This window comes from Lissotriton vulgaris, chromosome 11 (assembly GCF_964263255.1).
Source record: "Lissotriton vulgaris chromosome 11, aLisVul1.2, whole genome shotgun sequence".
Classification (NCBI taxonomy): Eukaryota; Metazoa; Chordata; class Amphibia; order Caudata; family Salamandridae; genus Lissotriton; species Lissotriton vulgaris.
The window spans coordinates 949,297,589-949,314,916 of NC_141699.1; the positions used below are offsets into that span (position 1 = coordinate 949,297,589).

General features: G+C 44.8%; 1 protein-coding gene across 1 annotated transcript in view; it reads right to left on the bottom strand.

Moving 5' to 3' along the window:
* Positions 1–17,328, bottom strand: part of LOC147683731 (mast cell carboxypeptidase A-like) — a 262,604-nt gene that overhangs the window by 117,271 nt on the left and 128,005 nt on the right. The window contains exon 7 of the mRNA XM_086944112.1: positions 711–821. Within this exon, the coding sequence (XP_086800238.1) occupies positions 711–821 (111 nt within the window). The remainder of the gene's footprint in view (positions 1–710; positions 822–17,328) is intronic.

Genomic DNA, 17,328 nt, shown 5'->3' on the forward strand with positions numbered 1-17,328 from the left:
ATAACATGGCTAAGAGCATTAGCTCGGTAATGCATGAATATCGCAGACTTTTCAGCGATATTCATGCAAATCGGCAGATTTTTATCGCTTAGGAGATATACCTTGATAATAGCAAGGTTCCTAAGCGATAAAAATCGCCGCAGCTCGGCGATAAAAATATCGCTGCTAAACCAACCTAGCGATAATTATCGCTAGTTGTTGGTAATATGCCCCAAGGTTCCTTAAAAAAATATTTTACATGCAAAGAGCAATATTTTGGCTTAGTAATCCGTTGCTGCAGTGAGTTAGATTTGATTTTGTAGATGCTAGAAAACGCATTTCTAGGAATTGCAAAATATCAAAAAATGGTATCATTTGGCATGCCAAAGAAATGTGAATGGATGCACATAAGGTGTTTAACAATTTCTATTTTGGTTGGCACTTAAGATGGGCTTGGGTGTAATTTGTAAATTCCTACTTTTATAGAATTTACTAACCATAAACGTATTGACGTCTCTCGACAGGGTATCAAAACTGAATATAATTAGTGTCAGCTAAAATACTTAATAGGAGACTCTACGTTCAATAATTTTATAACCATCCTAGTGGCTGTACCAACCATTTTCAACAACAACGTCAGAAAAGTTGTTGTAATAGAATTCAAAACATGCTTAGAGGTGAAATGAAATATAACAATGTGTGAATGTTTTAAGTAGAAATGTATACATTACCCCAATCCATGTGTATACATAGCCATCAATGTTCAGTACAGGAAGAACATAAAAAGCCATTTCGTTCAAAAGATTGGTCATGGTTCTGTCCTTTCCATATTTTTCTGTGGCCTGAAAAACACCAAAGAAAATGTTATTTTCATTTAAATGCAGGCAAGCTAACCAAAGTTAAAATCATCAAGAACACTGTATTTATCTCCCATCAAGGGTACTCATGTGCTATATTTTGTTGGGCTAATAAGATAAGCACTGATCATTAAATATACAACACAACTCTAAGGACAGAAGCATGCCTGGTACATAACATAGATTCTACAATACAGGCTATCATCCTAGGTTGACCTTAATCCTGAGAAAAATGATACACCAAGTGAATGTGAATACTTTAGGGTTCTATAATTACGTTGTGTGCAATGAAGGACCATTCTGAGGAACTATCTGCTGGAAAATGGCCCTCTCTGAAGGATAACCTCAACCTTTTTGCCTTCCTCCTCCTCTTTTATATATGGATACGCTGAATATCTATTCCAAACACTCCCAAGTTGTACGCTGCAGGGACAATCCACCCCAGAAAGGAACCAATATCTGTGCCAGCTTTGCTCTGTGCCGTAATCCAACACTACCTATATGTTCGGCTCAATGAGGACTTGCATGATATTGACCCTTAATTCCTGAGACAAGCTTTCAAATTGTACAAAGCCAGCAGAAATCGTTGATCACTGGGGCAAAGAAAGCTGTGGTCACTAGATTCAAAAGGGTGAAATGAAGGAGAAACAATTTTTTTATTGGGGCTACCAATACTTGGAATCTGCTTTCACCTCATACCAGGGCTGCCCACTCCTTGCTTGACTTCAGAAAGTATTTGAAAACATGGCCTTTTTAATAACAGTGTGCTCAAGCTGTTTGCTAGCACTAAGACACCCCAGGGTATACAAGCGCTCTATAAATTGTTTAACATAACATAACATAAGATTAAAAAGAGTAGCAGCATCATGTTTGATATCATTTGAATGTTCGGGATAGATCCTCTTAATTGGTAAAGCCGGATTTGACATTACTATTTTAGAAATGCCACTTTTAGAAAGTGAGCATTTCTCTGCTCTTACTGTTGTGTGTGCTTGCAACCGGTCTCAAATACACGTGTGGGCTGGGTGACACCTACACGTTGTACATTCTCTTTAGACAGCCACAAACACAGGAATGGTGGGTGTGACAGAGGATTCATCTGCATTCATATGCATTCTGATAGCCTTCCTGAGCAGGAAGGGGGAGAGGGAACTCACACATATATTGGAATAGACTATGACCTTTCCCCACAGTAAGGGATGATTACCCCCAACAGATAGCCTGCACTTCAAGGAGCTGCTTTGAAGTCCCCACCCACTTCAAAGGCACATTTGGGTATAAGTACTCTGAGTCTCTGATCCTACTAAATCAGTACACTACTGGGCCTGGGAAGACCTCTGCTGGAGTAAGGTCTGCTTGCTTTAAGGATTGCCACTGTGCCTTGACTGACTGTTCTGAAGAACTGCCCCTTTGCTTTACTGAGCTGCCCTGCTGCCTGGTAATCTCAGTCCTGCTGAGGACAAGGACTGGACAGATCTCACTTGAACCCAGAGGGACTCCAAGGGTTTGCTGACTACTTTCCTGTTTTTTGAAGTCTCATGGACACAAAAGGTTTCCTGCAATCCTGCTGGTGCTGCTGGAACCTGCCATATGAGACTCCTACCCTTACTGGAGGTGCCCCTTTTGTCTTGGGACTCAGAAGTGGTTTTTGCTGTTGTTTTGCCACAAAATTGATGCATTGTGTGTGACCTTTGCGCAATCGAAATCAATGTATCACCTTTTCAGGCTGATGCAGAGGCTGGTCAGTGACAGACAATCCACAGATTGCGCTCTGTGCATCTTGATAATGACACATTGCCTGCATCTCTACAGAGCTTAACAGTGACGCAGTCACCAACTGTGTGAAATTGAATGGATGCATCATGCTCTTGACGTCAACAATTTGCTCCACCCAAGGTACTTCTTCAGCAAGACCTGTGTGAATCTCACAGCCAACCTTTCCTCCTTCGTGGTCAACATGAGATATTTCAGATTTGCCCAAATCCCTTGTGACCTCAATAAACCTTTTAATGCTATTGGCTTCTAACCACTGTTTCTGCATTTATTCTTTAAAAAATTATATCTCGACTTCTACTGATTGGATATTTATCAGTTTGCTCTTGTTTTACTCAGATAAATATTCTTTATTTTCTAAACTGGTATGGAGTCTGTTTGTAATGTTTTCATTGTGTTAGACTGTGAGTGTGCTGCACAAATGCTTTACACATTAGTTTAGCCTCACTGCTCAGTGCCAAGCTTAAAGAGGGCCAGAGCAGGTTAATTTAAAGTGTGTATCTCACTTACCCTGACTAGGATTGTGGTCCATGCCTGGACAGTGTGTAGGAAAGTGCCCTCTTTTTGTTTGGTTGCCCCCCACTTTATGCATAATGTTGATTTATTGATGTACTTTGACTGAGTGTGCCCTGGGTTTCTGCCAACCAGGTACCCAATACCTATGTTTTTATCCCTAAAATTGTAATGTTGCAAAACCCAATTGCAACTCTCTAGCCACATTTAAGCCACTAGTAAAAGATGCCCTAGGTACTAAGGGCACTGAGACCAGGTAAGGCCTCTAAAGGCTGCCGCACTTATTGTGCCCTCCTTAGAGGCAATGTACCTTTAAACACACACACTTCCTTTGCAGGCTGCTGTTTTGGTGCAGAACAAAGTTAAGAGTCGACATGGCACCCATCCCTGGGTGCCATGTCTACAACCCACTGCACTGGCATACATAAGCCACCCCTCTAGATGGGTGCCCTGTACCAGTGGTGAGGATACAGGTGCATGTGCCCTGTATACCTACAGTGTCTAAGTCAATTCCTAGAAATTGTAAGTGCAGTAATGCCATTCAGAGTATATGTTATGGGAGTTTGTATCTATAAACTCCACAGCATCATAATGGCTTTACTGAAAACCGAGAAGTTTGGCATCAAAAGTCTCAGCACGTTAAACCCACAGTGATGCCAGTGTGGGATTTAAAGAACAATGCACTCAAAGGGCATCTTAGAGATGCCCCTTGACAAATTATCTAACTCTAGTGTCCTAGCTTAGTGGCTGCTCACCAGCTGCCATCACCAGACATGTTTCTGGACTACTGGGTCGAGAGCCTGCTGCTCTTGATATCCTGATATAAAGCACATCCTGGGACAAGGTGCCAAGCCTCAACCCCCAGAATGGGCAGGGCCCACGAAGGGAAAGCTTCAAAGGCCTGCCGCCTTTGTGAGCTACCCCAGCCATTTGCTGCTCCCAGCAACTGTCCCCCACCTGTTCTGACCCCCACTTTGGGTGGGAGAATCGGCAGGAAAATCAAGTTATGAAGAGAGGTGTACCGACCTTTGCCAACCCCACCGCTCAGGCAAGGGAGGCGAGGTGAAGCACAACTCTCAGTCCATGCCATCTTGCAGATGGGGGACTCAGCCAACCAGAGTGAGTCTTATGCCCCCTCCCATTGGAGGGTCGCATAATAGGGGGTTTACCCACCCCATGGAAGGGACCTATTTGTCCCAACCTGTACCTTGCTGTAACACCCCTAAATTTAGTATTTAGGGGCAACCCTGAACCTTGCCTCTTCAGACCAGAGCCAAAAGGAAGAGGTAAGAAGAAAGACAAAACAACTGTGTGGAGAGAAGAAGAGGAGGACACCAACTGACTTGGCCCCAGTCCTTCTGGCCTGCCCCGACCTCTGACTATTCCAACAGAACCTTGGTGTGACCTGCAGCCAGCAGTCCTCGAAAACCCAGAGAACCTTCCCTGCCTTTGTAACTAAAAAGGACTTTGTCTTCTGTGAGCACCGGACTTGCTCAAAAGTAACCAACTCTGACTCTGGCCAACTCCGTGAGTCTCCATCACTCCACTCTCGGCGCCCGAGCCTGAGTGAACCAACTCCCTAAGGAGGTCCCCCCAGAAATCCTAGCCTGGATCTCAGTGACTCCTGAACCTCAAAAGGCTCCTAAATCTAACCTGCAACCAACAACTAGAAGTTCCCCTTAACCGCAACCGACACCCTAACCAATTCTGTAACTGAAGATGTCCAGAAAGAGCAACCATGACCATTCGACCTACTCCGTCACCGAACGCTTGCAGTCACAGGACAACAACTCCCAAAGACCCCACACGCCTCAACAGCAGCTGACCAAGTTCGAGGGAACTGAGACCGAATCTGCTGCATCAGCCAAGTCTGCATCCTACACCCGGCCGCCCCGTGCCGCTGGTGGTGTAGTTAAAGTGTTGGCCATTGGGCCCTACAGTGCTGACCTCAACCCCTGGAGCTTCTGTTCCCTAATCTGGTGGTCTGCTCGCAGCAGTCGCCAAGCCCACAACTGTGCTCAGCCCATTGGCTAACGTGTGGTCCCTGCACTCTGCATCCAGGCTACCTCTGTGCCGCTGACGGTATAAATCAAGGGCCCATTTGACAAAATGTTGCCCACGGACAAATAAAACTCAGTGCTGCATTCTAAGGACTAAATGTGGCTCGTGTGTAGTACTGTAAGCCTGTATTAAGTTTGCAAAACGCATTGTATCTTTTTTCTTTCCATCAGGAAATGCACCAGCCCTGTATCTAGAGATATCTGGCTGTGTAAGAAAAGTAATTGCAAAGTAATTCTGACTATCTGCAAATACAACGTAATTCTACTGTAGCTAATTCAATGCATTCAACCTATATTTAAACTGCATATGCTTGCAAGTTATTCTTATACTTACCCGTACCAGGCCTGGCTTGGTTCTAGAAAATATATATATAACTAAATATTATTTTTATACAAACCAATTGCTTGGGGTTCAATCCTTAAGTGTGTGAAATCATTTCTTGCCTGTGCTTAGCACTAACCTCTGATAAGACCTTACTGTTCACCCACACTACCGCAAATAGAGAGTAAGGGGCTGTCTACTTTAACCTCTGCCTTACTTTGGGGATCCACTGGAGTCTGTGTACACTATACCTTACTTTTGTATAGTATATACAGAGCCAGTTTCCTACACAGGGTGCATACATCTGCCAACTAGGGACCCCATTTCAAACACTATCCTTGTACCGGAAGATAACATGCTTATATTGCTTTCTTTTCTCCATTGTGAAGTGCACACACTCAGAATGTACACAGTTTTACCACACAATGTGTGCCAGATTTCCACACAGCATACTAATCCTATTGTGGGTGCAAACAGGAGTTTGCACACAAATACGTTTTGCACCCAATTGAATGAAGGATATTTGGACACAAATATCCCTTGCATGGTGTACCTCTTTGTTTAATAAACACTAAGAACAACCTATTTGGTGGCATGCTTCATCATTAGGTTGCCACCTAGGGGGCTGAGTGCTTCCTAGGTGTGCTGCGACGCTTGATTAAAGCAGAGCTGTAATCAGGCATAATCAGGGGTCGAAGCACACTAGAAGGCACTTGGCATGCTAGGTGGGAAACTAATAATGAAGCATACTACCAACTAGGTTGGTGGGTGAGAGTTCTTTTAAAGTCCTAATAGTTTTCTGCAAGGTAGACAACTTCTATGAAAAATGATAAATTGTCTCCCAGATGACCTCTAGCTTGTTCATAGTGCTTAATCAGTACATTTTGGGGAGACGAGCGAACCCCATTGTTCCCTACTCTCTCTTATATCTCTGCTTAGAGTACATCTTTGTTCTCCAAAAACCAAACAAGAGTACCTGTATGCAAGTATGTGGTCCTGTGGTTTTTACTTTTGGCCTTAACCTCACCCTAATCTATTGTGTGTGCAAAAGCATAAGTCTCTTCCTTGAGGTGAGTAAGGTCCTCTTTGACCTGGAGGGGAACATTTAGGGCCCTTTTGTGAGTATGATGGTCTGAGGACCACCAGACTTGTGGTGGCACAGCAGTGGCAGATCCAGCCACTGCAGCACTGGCGGTCCGACCCCCGAATATGGCCTGGGTAGTCAGACCACCCTGCGACTACTGGCTCTGCCAGGGAAACACCATTCCCTGGAGTTAGAGTGGCAGTCAGAGGTTGCAATATGCTTCGCGGGACAGCATATTCAAGTTTCCTCTCTGCCAGGGTAATAATCGGTGGTTCCACTGCCATGAAACCCCTGGCGGAGAGGAAACAGGGCCCGTGCCTCAAGCGTATGTGAATTCACACTTGGGGGCATAAAATGTGACCCCCTGTGTGCATGCACATAGGTTCCTGCCCTGAATGGACTTTTGAGTCCATACCATATAGGAACCTTGCAGTGTGGTCCCATTGCGGTGCCTTTTGTAAGGCCACTGCTACCTTTAAAAGAGGCACCACCTTTAGATTGCCATGCCGCCTGCCTGCCAGGCCACTTGTTAGTTGTAATCTGGTGGGTGTGCGGGTCAACTTCGGCAGAGCGTTGGCACAGTGGTTTGCACCACCACGCCATCGCTCTACAGAAAGGTCGTAATAGGTCCCTAAGTGTGCCCTCATTGTGCAGACAGTTTAATTCTTTCCCTGTGATGTGTTTAGCACATGGAGCGGTGGAGGCAACTGTATTGGGGAAAGAGGACACAGCACCCCTTTAGAAATGCAAATATCCTGTTGCTGAGAACCGAGATGCTGATTACTCTTCATGTTGTACTACCATTTAGTAGATGATATGGGTGAAGGCTGGACTGGACACTCTATTGTTAAAGATCCAGGGGACCACTCTTTCAGTGTGACTGATGACATCCAGGCAAATAAAGTACACACCTCTTAAATAATCTGTTGTGGATGCTCCAGCCTGGAGACAACCCTGCTGTGCGGAGCACTACTCTACACAAAGGCTGTATCTTGAGAGCTGCCGGTAGAGGACACCTTAAAGAAGAACCACAACAAAATGGTTCTGAGAGTGCAAACTGTGAATTCACATCTCATGTCTGCTTGACTGTATACAAGTCGGTCCCACTGATCCACTTGTTGTTCCAGTTCTGTCTGACCAAGGAAGGGAGTGCTTCAAAGAGTATCAGAGGACTGCTATTCAACCAGAACTGGTATCTGCCTGACAGCTAGCTTCTCAGAGGTGAAAGGATATCACTGCAGGCTACCTGTTGCTGAGGAGCTGTTGACCTCTGTCCTGAAGTGCCTAGAAGCCAACCTACCAATTGAGCAAGGTAAGGAGCCTGTCAACTCTGCAAGAGAAGTGACTATCCAGGAGTAGCAAGGTGCAGAGGGGCCTTAGTGTGGGAGTCTCCAGAATTGGAAGAGAGTGGTCTGTTTGCCCTGGTGGTCCCCAGACCCTCCCTTGAAGTTCCACTCAGGAATTGTGAAGCTGTGGATTGACCTAAGCTGCTGTGCCTGAAGTGTGAAGCCGTATCATGAGCTAAGCTGTTGTACCTGATTCTTGAAGCTGATTGTGGAGCTATGGTGTGATCTGAGTCACTTCCCAACTTGAGATTGTGGCATGACCTGAGTCATGGTCCTAGTCCACTAATGAGGGCTGCGTAATGCCTTAACCTTTGCTTGAGGCAGGACATTATATTGGTGCAGCAATCCAGACCAAAACAGCATGAGTGGGGCTGCAACATGCACATTCCAGACAAACCATGAGCAAGCCAGTACTTATCAAGCAGCGATCAACAGTTCAGAACAGTCGCATCACTGCATGCATGACTGATGAGTAGACTGAGTAGAACTGACAACTTATACTCAGGCCAGAAGGGAGGAGCAGACAAGTCGAGAAGAAACTTGGCTCTGTTGAGAACACTGACCCAACACCGAATGAGAGACTCATAGGTAACTGTGAGAGAGTCTGAACACAATTACAAGACCACTGGAGCTTATATAGACCTGAGCCTAATATTACTAAACACTGACCTAGGGAGGGATCCACCAGGATCACAAGGGTGAATAGGGGTATGTTTTGTGAATTTGAAATATGTAAAAGGATGGCAGTAGAAGCACACAGCTGTGTCATTTTTATAGTAATCGGAGGTCAATTTTAGAATTATGTTTATATTGAGTAACTTTAATCAATCTAAATAAATAGACCACAAAAAAAGAAAAGTATTACAGTACAAATATTATTTAACATGGTCTTTTACAGTACATTATGAGAACAGTCCATAAAAACACTATCATATCTTATCATAACACTGTCTGTGACATCCAAATAACGATGTTACATTTTTTGATTGAAATCAAGGGTAAAGGGAGGTGGCAAAAACCTCTACTAAGGGTCCGCTATGCACTCCCGCCTACCAGTGTGTCACTTCCAATTATCAGAATATACTAAAGGGTAAGCCAGTATCAATTCAGTTTTTAATAAAAAAGTATAGAAGTACAAACAAAATACAATCATAAAAAACAATAACATTAATAAAAGGAGAAACACCTTCTCAAAATACAGGGTTAACTCAGATCATAGATATTACATGAGAAAAAGTAATGATCAAACCAACAATTGTGCGGTCTGCAAAACTTTAAATATATAATGGTCCAGTGGAAGGCTAGAGTAGCTGAAATGCGTAGGCCGTCCGTTTTTTGATGATCTACATCCTGCACATGGTGTGTGAATAATAAAGAAGTTTGAAAAACTTACTGCTGCTGTGCTATGACTTCTGCCGACGAGTGGGGGGCAAGGAGAATCCAGAAATATATATATATATATATATATATATATATATATCGCTGCACGCTCGCTCGTACTTCAGAAAGCAGACGGCACTCAGAGCTCGATGTTTCTTTTTAGTTTATTGACAGACCCCCGTCACCCCAACCAAAAGACAAACGCGTTTCGCCGTGAAACGGCTTCCTCAGTGTCAATTGTGAATGATAAAAAATCGCCATTTAAACTCCAACTCTAACCACAATAGAAAGAGGACTAAGCCCAACATTACTCGAAAAAATAGCGGCAGACATATTGTAAGGTGCAAATGCTTACTGCTTTTCCATGCAACTTGGGAGAAATGGCGATCAATAAAGTGCTCGTGCATTAAAAAAAACAAGAGGGCAAACAGCTTCCCTCGTAATAAATTTAAACATTCTTAGGCTCACAAACAAATTAAAGAGAAAAAACATTTCCGACCATTGAAATCATAATATGTACAGTAACACATCAAATCATTATAAATGTATATGTATGGTGGTACTTTTAAATTTGACAATAAATATCATAACGTGTCCCCCGCGAGATGATAAATTGGGGGCAGACACTTAATTCATTGAAGGGAAATATAGTTGTGATTTAACCTTCTTTTGCACAATCATATATCCAAGTGCATCCTGTACATGTGGTCTTTCTCTTACATGTTGTGTAATACAGGTGAGTGAGTCCTAAAGTTGTTCTAATGCCCTGAATGGGCCTATTTGTTTTCTGTTTTTATACATCTAGCCCTGTATGGGCAAATGACTCCCTGATAGAAGTATATTGGTGACATATAAACTTTATGCAGGGGTTGTGGAGGCAAAAGATGTTAACATATATATTCTACAGAAGTTGCATGAATTACTTGAAACAAAGATTCCCCGTCTGATCAATCCAAGTGAACCCAAAGTTCCTCATCGTTATTAAGACCTGTCGGTTTCATCGTTTGGAGGTCTATGATGTATTTAGATTCCATAGCCCTGAGGGTTCTGATCTTGTCACCACCTCTCTCCTGTCTCCCTAGTTGGTCTATTAAATAGAATGACAAGAGATCTCTGTTGCTGTTATGGTGGGTCTCGAAATGGCGTGCCACCGGATAGTTCTTATCCCTGTTTGTGATGGCACGCATGTGCTCCAAGATACGTTTCTTCGCTGGATTGATGGTACTACCAACGTATCTCTTGGAGCACGGACAAACCAGTATATATACAACGAATTCCGAGTTGCAATTCAGGAATTTCGTGATATTCCTGGTTGGTCGTGGGTCTTTCGGTCTGCCCTCATACTTGATCTTCTTTTGGCTATACTTGCACGCTTTGCAATGCATGCAAGGATAAAAACCTTGTATGGGTTTGGATCTTGGAGCTGCAGGGGGCTCAGTGTAGTGACTCCTGGTCAAATGGTCACCGAGTGACTGACAACGTCTATATGTGATCAATGGTCTAGGCGATATTCTGTTCTTCAGGATGTTGTCTGTAGCCAGAATATGCCAGTTGTTATTAAAGATTTGGACCAGTTCTTTCGATCTCATGTTATAAGTTGTTATCATTCTCGTTGAGGATTCTGTCTCTGCCTGTTTGTTCTTGGTCACCAGGAGGTCTTTTCTATCTATCTGTTCCACTTTCTTTGAGGCTGCTACTAAAGCTGATTTGGAGTAGCCCCGTTCTTGGAACCTAGATATCGCTGCCTCTTGTGCATCTAGGAAATCGCTTGTTTCAGAGCAATTCCGTTTGATGCGCAATAGTTCGCCATATGGGATGTTTTTCACCATAGATTGAGGGTGGTGACTGGCAGCGTGGAGTACAGCATTCCCTGCTGTAGGTTTGCGGTAGAGTTTAGTTTGTATACTACCCCCTGCCGCAAATACCTCTAAGTCTAGGTAGTGGACTGACCTCTCACTTATTTCACTGGTAAACCTCAGGTTTAGGCTGTTGTTGTTAAGCGTTGCCACAAACCTCTCAGCCGAGGGTCTGTCGCCCCGCCACACCACAAACAGGTCGTCTATGTACCTTGTCCAGACCATGATATGGTCAAGACAGTACTCGTTGGTCCCACCCCAGGCCACGTGCTTCTCCCACCAGCCCACGAAGAGGTTCGCGTAGCTGGGGGCGAAGCACGTGCCCATGGCGGTCCCCCTGATTTGGCGGTATAATGTACCTGCAAACAAGAAGATATTGTTAAAGAGACAGAATTCAGTCATTCTCAGTAACATGCGATTATGTTGATGAAATTGCATGTTCTTCTTTTTAAGAAACCATTCGATAGCTTGGAGTCCATCTTGATGTCCAATTGACGTGTACAAGTTTGCAACGTCCAAAGTAATGAATAGCATCTCAGTGTCCCAGTGTATTCCATCAATAATCCTCAGGAAATCTTGTGTGTCCCTGACGAAGGACGGAAGATCCTTGACAAATGGAGAGAGGTAGTTATCAATGAATCTGGAGGTTGCTTCCAAAAGACTGCCAATAGAGGAGACGATTGGTCTTCCTGGGGGGTGCTTGATGTCTTTATGCACCTTCGGAAGGTGGTAAAATGTGGGGAAAAAAAAAAAAAAAAAAAAAAAAAAAAAAAAAAAAAAATATATATATATATATATATATATATATATATATATATATATATATATATATATATATATATATATATATATATATATATATATTACCTTATGGCTATCGCCAGTAGGTATATATAGTTAGGATTTTTTCTCTATGGAACTTTTGAAAATTCTATGTCTAATAACTTAGGCGTTTGTGGACGGAATCGGCTGAAATTTTCAGGAAAATGGCACATTTTGTTTCTGAGCAGCCCCTGAAAATATGGGGGGGTTCGTCAAGGGGGGGCCGAGAAAAAAGGGGGGTCCCAAAACGCGTTTTTCCCATGTTAATTTCCATAGGGCGTTTGGCCTCACTTTTAGCTCGAACGGCTGAATGGATTTGCACGAAACTTGGCAAAATTGTAGGGACTGTTAGCCCGATGTGCCTTTGCTGGGTCTCAATATATGTGCTCCAGTGGATTTTGAGAAATTAACGTTTTAAAAAATGTATATATCTGTGACAGCGTCCCAGATAGCGCTCCAGATCGCGTACTTTTCACGTCACGGAGCTTTGCGAAGCGATGCTGATTGGCTCTCCGGTGTCTGTCAACATTCTAAACAGTCCGGAGTGGCCGCCATCTTGTCTCTCGGTGGGATCGAGAGACAAGAAGAGGTGAAAAACGAAGGGGGAATTTAATGAAAGGGGGCAAGGTAGACCCCTCTTGACCCCCTAGGAATGATGTTGGGGTTATTAAAGGGTCCAGTGGGGAAAATAAAAAAAATGTGATTTTTCACGGTAGAAGCGCTTCTCGGTTCGCAAATTAACGGCTGAATGGATTTGCACGAAACTTGGCAAAATTATAGGGACTGTTAGCCCGATGTGCCTTTGCTGGGTCTCAATATATGTGCTCCAGTGGATTTTGAGAAATTAACGTTTAAAAAACAGGTATATCTGTGACAGCATCCCAGATCGCGTACTTTTCACGTAACGGAGCTTTGCGTAGCGAAGCTGATTGGCTCTCCGGTGTCTGTCAACATTCTAAACAGTCCGGTGCGGCCGCCATCTTGTCTGTTGGTAGGATCGAGAGACAAGAGGAGGAGAAAAACGAAGGGGGAATTTAATGAAAGGGGGCTAGGTAGACCTCTCTTGACCCCCTAGGAATGATGTTGGGGTTATTAAAGGGTCCCGTGGGGCAAATAATAAAAAATTGATTTTTCGAGGTAGAAGCGCTTCTCGGTTCGCAAACTGGTAGCGAAACGTGAATTCGCCATTTTGTGTTTCGATTTCATTAAATTACTAGGTATAAGGGGGTACGGGAGACGTATCCTGACCCCTTTTGTTTTCTGAGGGTGGCTGAGGAGGCTCATATATGTTGATACATGTCTTCCAGCGGCTGTGCGTGAGCTTTTTTTTTGTTGCGTGACGTCTGTTAACGTTTGATTCGATGGAAATCAGGAAGTGTTGACCGCCATTTTGTCACTGCGAGTAAATATTTTGTTTTAAATAATTGTTATAAATTAATCCTTATTGATAAACATTGTCTGCGCCATCTTGTCTTTTTTGCAATGCCACACTTTTGTTGAGCACGGCAGCCATTTTAGATGCCTTGACCAGACCCACTCTCTGCACGCCGCCGATCCTCAGCATGGCTCCTCACCCTCACAAGCATCTCCTCCACGCACTGGTCACCCCCGCTCTCTCTCTCATGCATGGGCCAGAAACCTCCTCCCATGTGCGCTGCTCTTCCCTGAGAATCACACCCTGTGCCCGCCCGACACCACCCTTTCACCCTATTCACTACCGCACCCTCTGACACTCTTCTTCCTCTGTGTCCGATTGTTCAGGCCGGTCCCAGGCTATCACCTAGCCCTGCAGATGTAGTTTATGGCCCCAGCTGTAGAGAATCACCCCTCTTCAAAGGAGTTACAGTAGATCTGTCACACCACACGCGTTCCTACTATCTGATAACCATCCTGTATTGTGCTTGGGGAGGGGATTCTCACTGTGAGGGTGTGTGGGACCGAGCCTGAAGCGGAAGATTCCAGGGATGCCTCTTTGTACATCAAAGTTTTTACAATTATGTGTCACATTATAAATATATAGTACTCCAACAAAGTAGGATTATAACACTTTAATAACTTTTAAATATATAGAACGCAACAAAAACAGTAAATACATTTAAACATTTTTTTGAAAAAAGAAGCAACAATGGTCAGTAGCTGTGTTTTGTGCGAATAGTCCCAAGGCAGCACAACGTGCTGAGTTCTGGAGGGCACCCAGGTGATGTTACCTGGGTGCCGCACTGGTTTTTGGTATCCTACAATGCAGCTCCAAAAAACGGCGTGGGGCGTCCCGGGGGGTGCGCGGGGAGGCCTCGTCAGTAGCGGTCTGTTGTGCGAATAGTCCCAAGGCAGCAGATCGCGCTGAGATGTGGATGGCACCCAGGTGATGTCCAGTAAGTTGTCGCACTGGTTTTGGCATCCTACAATGCTGCTCCGAAAAACGGCGTGGGGCGCCCGGGGGGGGGGGGGGGGGGGAGGCGGCGTGAACGGGTCTCCCCAGGTGGAGGCTCGTCGGCTGTACTGGGGCGCCCCTTTACCGTTTCAGTTGCCATTCCGCCCGCTAAGGCTACACTGTGCCTCATCCGCCATTCAGCTGTTTATCGCCCGATCTTGCGGCTACAGCGTCTCGCTCACCATGTAGTTGAGTTGCGCCCACTCTTGCGGTGCAGCGATAGGCGGCTGCCACAGGACTCTTAAAATGGCGGACGGCTCTTCCGATTTGGGCCTGGTCCACTAACATGGCCCTGGGACACCTTGGAACTCGGACGTCCCCTGAGCCTTGAAGATTTTACAAAAGTCTTGGGGGCTCCTGACTCCTGCAGGCTGCCATGATTGCTCGCGGAATGACCACGACGGAGCCACGAGATGGTGGTGCTCTCAGGCTGACACCAGCTTTAGTCTGAAACATCTAGAAACAAGGTGGGGCTTTCATCGTTTGGGAAAAAAAAATGTTTTAATCCAATGAAAAGTGATATTTTTAGGTCATATGATCAAGCCTTCCATCATTAGGAAACCAAAAGTAAAATGAACCAATGAAAAGTTTTATAAAGAAGTCACATGACCTGTTATGCTTACGTTACGCGCTGCTATAAAAAGCGTAAAAAATCCGTTGGCACGTGAGGCGGCGTCAGTAGCGGACCGATGTGCGAATAGGCCGAAGGCAGCACAACGCGCCGAGATCCGGATGGCACCGAGGTGGTGTCCAGCAAGTTGCACTCGTGTGGCCATCCTACAATGCTGCGCCGAAAGTCGGCGTGGGGTGCCTGGGGGGGGGGGAGGTGGCGCAAACTGGCCTCTCTCGCCTCCCCAGGTGGAGGCACCTGATGTGCAGTGCGGCGCCCCTTATCTTTTCACTCGCCGTCCAGCAGAGTTGCGCCCGCACTTGCTGCTACAGTAGGCCAAAGGCAGCACAACGCGCCAAGATCCGGATGGCACCGAGGTGGTGTCCAGCAAGTTGCCGCACTGGTGTGGCCATCCTACAATGCTGCGCTGAAAGTCCCATGGTCCGGCTGAACTTTTTTCCTTTTCCTTTCTGCATCTTGTCCCACAATCCGTTTAACCTTTAGACACAACCAGGTCCCTGAATGTGTGCAGGGGGACGCTATTGATTGAATCAAAATGGCGGCTTCACACAAAGCTGACTCAAGCGTTGCTGGTGATGCTATACAGACAAAAAATGGTTTTCAGTTTGTACATTCTTCAGGATTTTTCCATCCAAGTCTGCTTGAGAGTTTGTAGAACAATGGCTTTAGATCTTGCCCTCCCCTCTTTTGACTGTTGGTCTTGTTGCCTATGTCTTCTGTTGTCATTTAACTGAACCTTTTTTGACTGCCGAAAGGGGTTCTGGTCCGACCGCTGGTTGGTGGAGATATTTTGACTATATCCTGGACCTGCCCGGCCTCGCCCAAAATGGCGCAGGTATAAATGGGACTCGTACCTTCTTGTTGTGTACTGGTTGCACAACCTTGATATCACGAGATACGTATGCAGTTTTGAAGCACATGGCGGGCGGGAATGAGAATTGATTGAATATTTCGACATCCCTATTGATATTAAGTTCTTATGTGTTATTGGTTACTGTACTATTGAAAGTTCGAATTAACGTCACCCATGGTACTTGCCCGCAAATGTATATCTAGATAATTTTATTGTAAGTGGCCCTGTCGTATTTTAATTACAAAATGTACGTCCACCGATTCCGCAACTGTTAGACACCTTAGTTCTTGCAACCTAATGGCCCGCTCGTTGCGTTCCTCTACAGTGTAAATGTCTCCTCATCATATATACGATTCCATGTTTGCTCAGTGGCCGGCCCACGTGGTTATAGGCCCGTATTTGTATACTGACATTTTCACAATAAAGGTTTTTAAAACAAAACATGGTAGTAGTATTTACATTGGTAAAGTTTTTAATTTTAGTCACTGTTTTCGAATCAGTAAAAGGCAAGTGAAATAAAGCAGTCCAATTACATGACGGATAAAAGGTATAATACGCAGGAACGCAGTAAAGATAAATGGTCAAGGGCTGTTGTGTTTTTTACTTCTGCAACATAAAGTGATCGATAAGAATCTGATATTCGGGCGTATCGGCGACTAAGACAGCAGGCCGAGCATCTTTTGCTCAACGGCTCCGTCATGGGACGAAGAAACGCCCTTTTGCTAGAAAAAGGAATATATTTTACTTGCAGGACAGTTGTAAATTTTCCGGGAAAATACATTAGCCTGGAACATTATAACATATATGTTTAAGAAAAAATAATGTTCGAAAGCAATAAAAAGCGTAATTTTTAGGTCATATGACCAAGCCTTTCATCATTAGTATAACAAAAGTAAAATGAACCAATGAAAAGTTTTATTAACAAGTCACATGACCTGTTATGCTTACGTTACGCGCTGCGCGCCGCGCCCCGGATCCCTTCCGGGAAGCTGCGCTTCGCGCACTGGAGTACTTCCGGGTGCGCTAACGTGGCGTGTCATATAACGCATTACCCGACAACGTAGGTCCAGAATATAGTCAAAATGTCTCCACCAACCAGCGGTCGGAACACAACCCCTTTCAGCAGCCTAAAAAGTTCTGTTAAATGACAACAGAAGGGACAGGCACCAAGAACCATCAGTCAAAGAGGGGAGGGCAAGTTCTTCCCTACCGGGTCACGTTGGGGCGCTACCGGAACTGATCGAATTGGTAGCCTACAGTGTTTCTGGATGTTTCAGACTGAAGCTGGCGTTAGCATGAGAGCACCACCATCTCGTATCTCAGTCGTGGCCATTCCACGAGCAATCATGGCAGCCGCTCCCCACCAGAAGCCTGCGGGAGTCGGGGGCCCCCAAGACTTTTGTAGAATCTTCAAGGCTCAG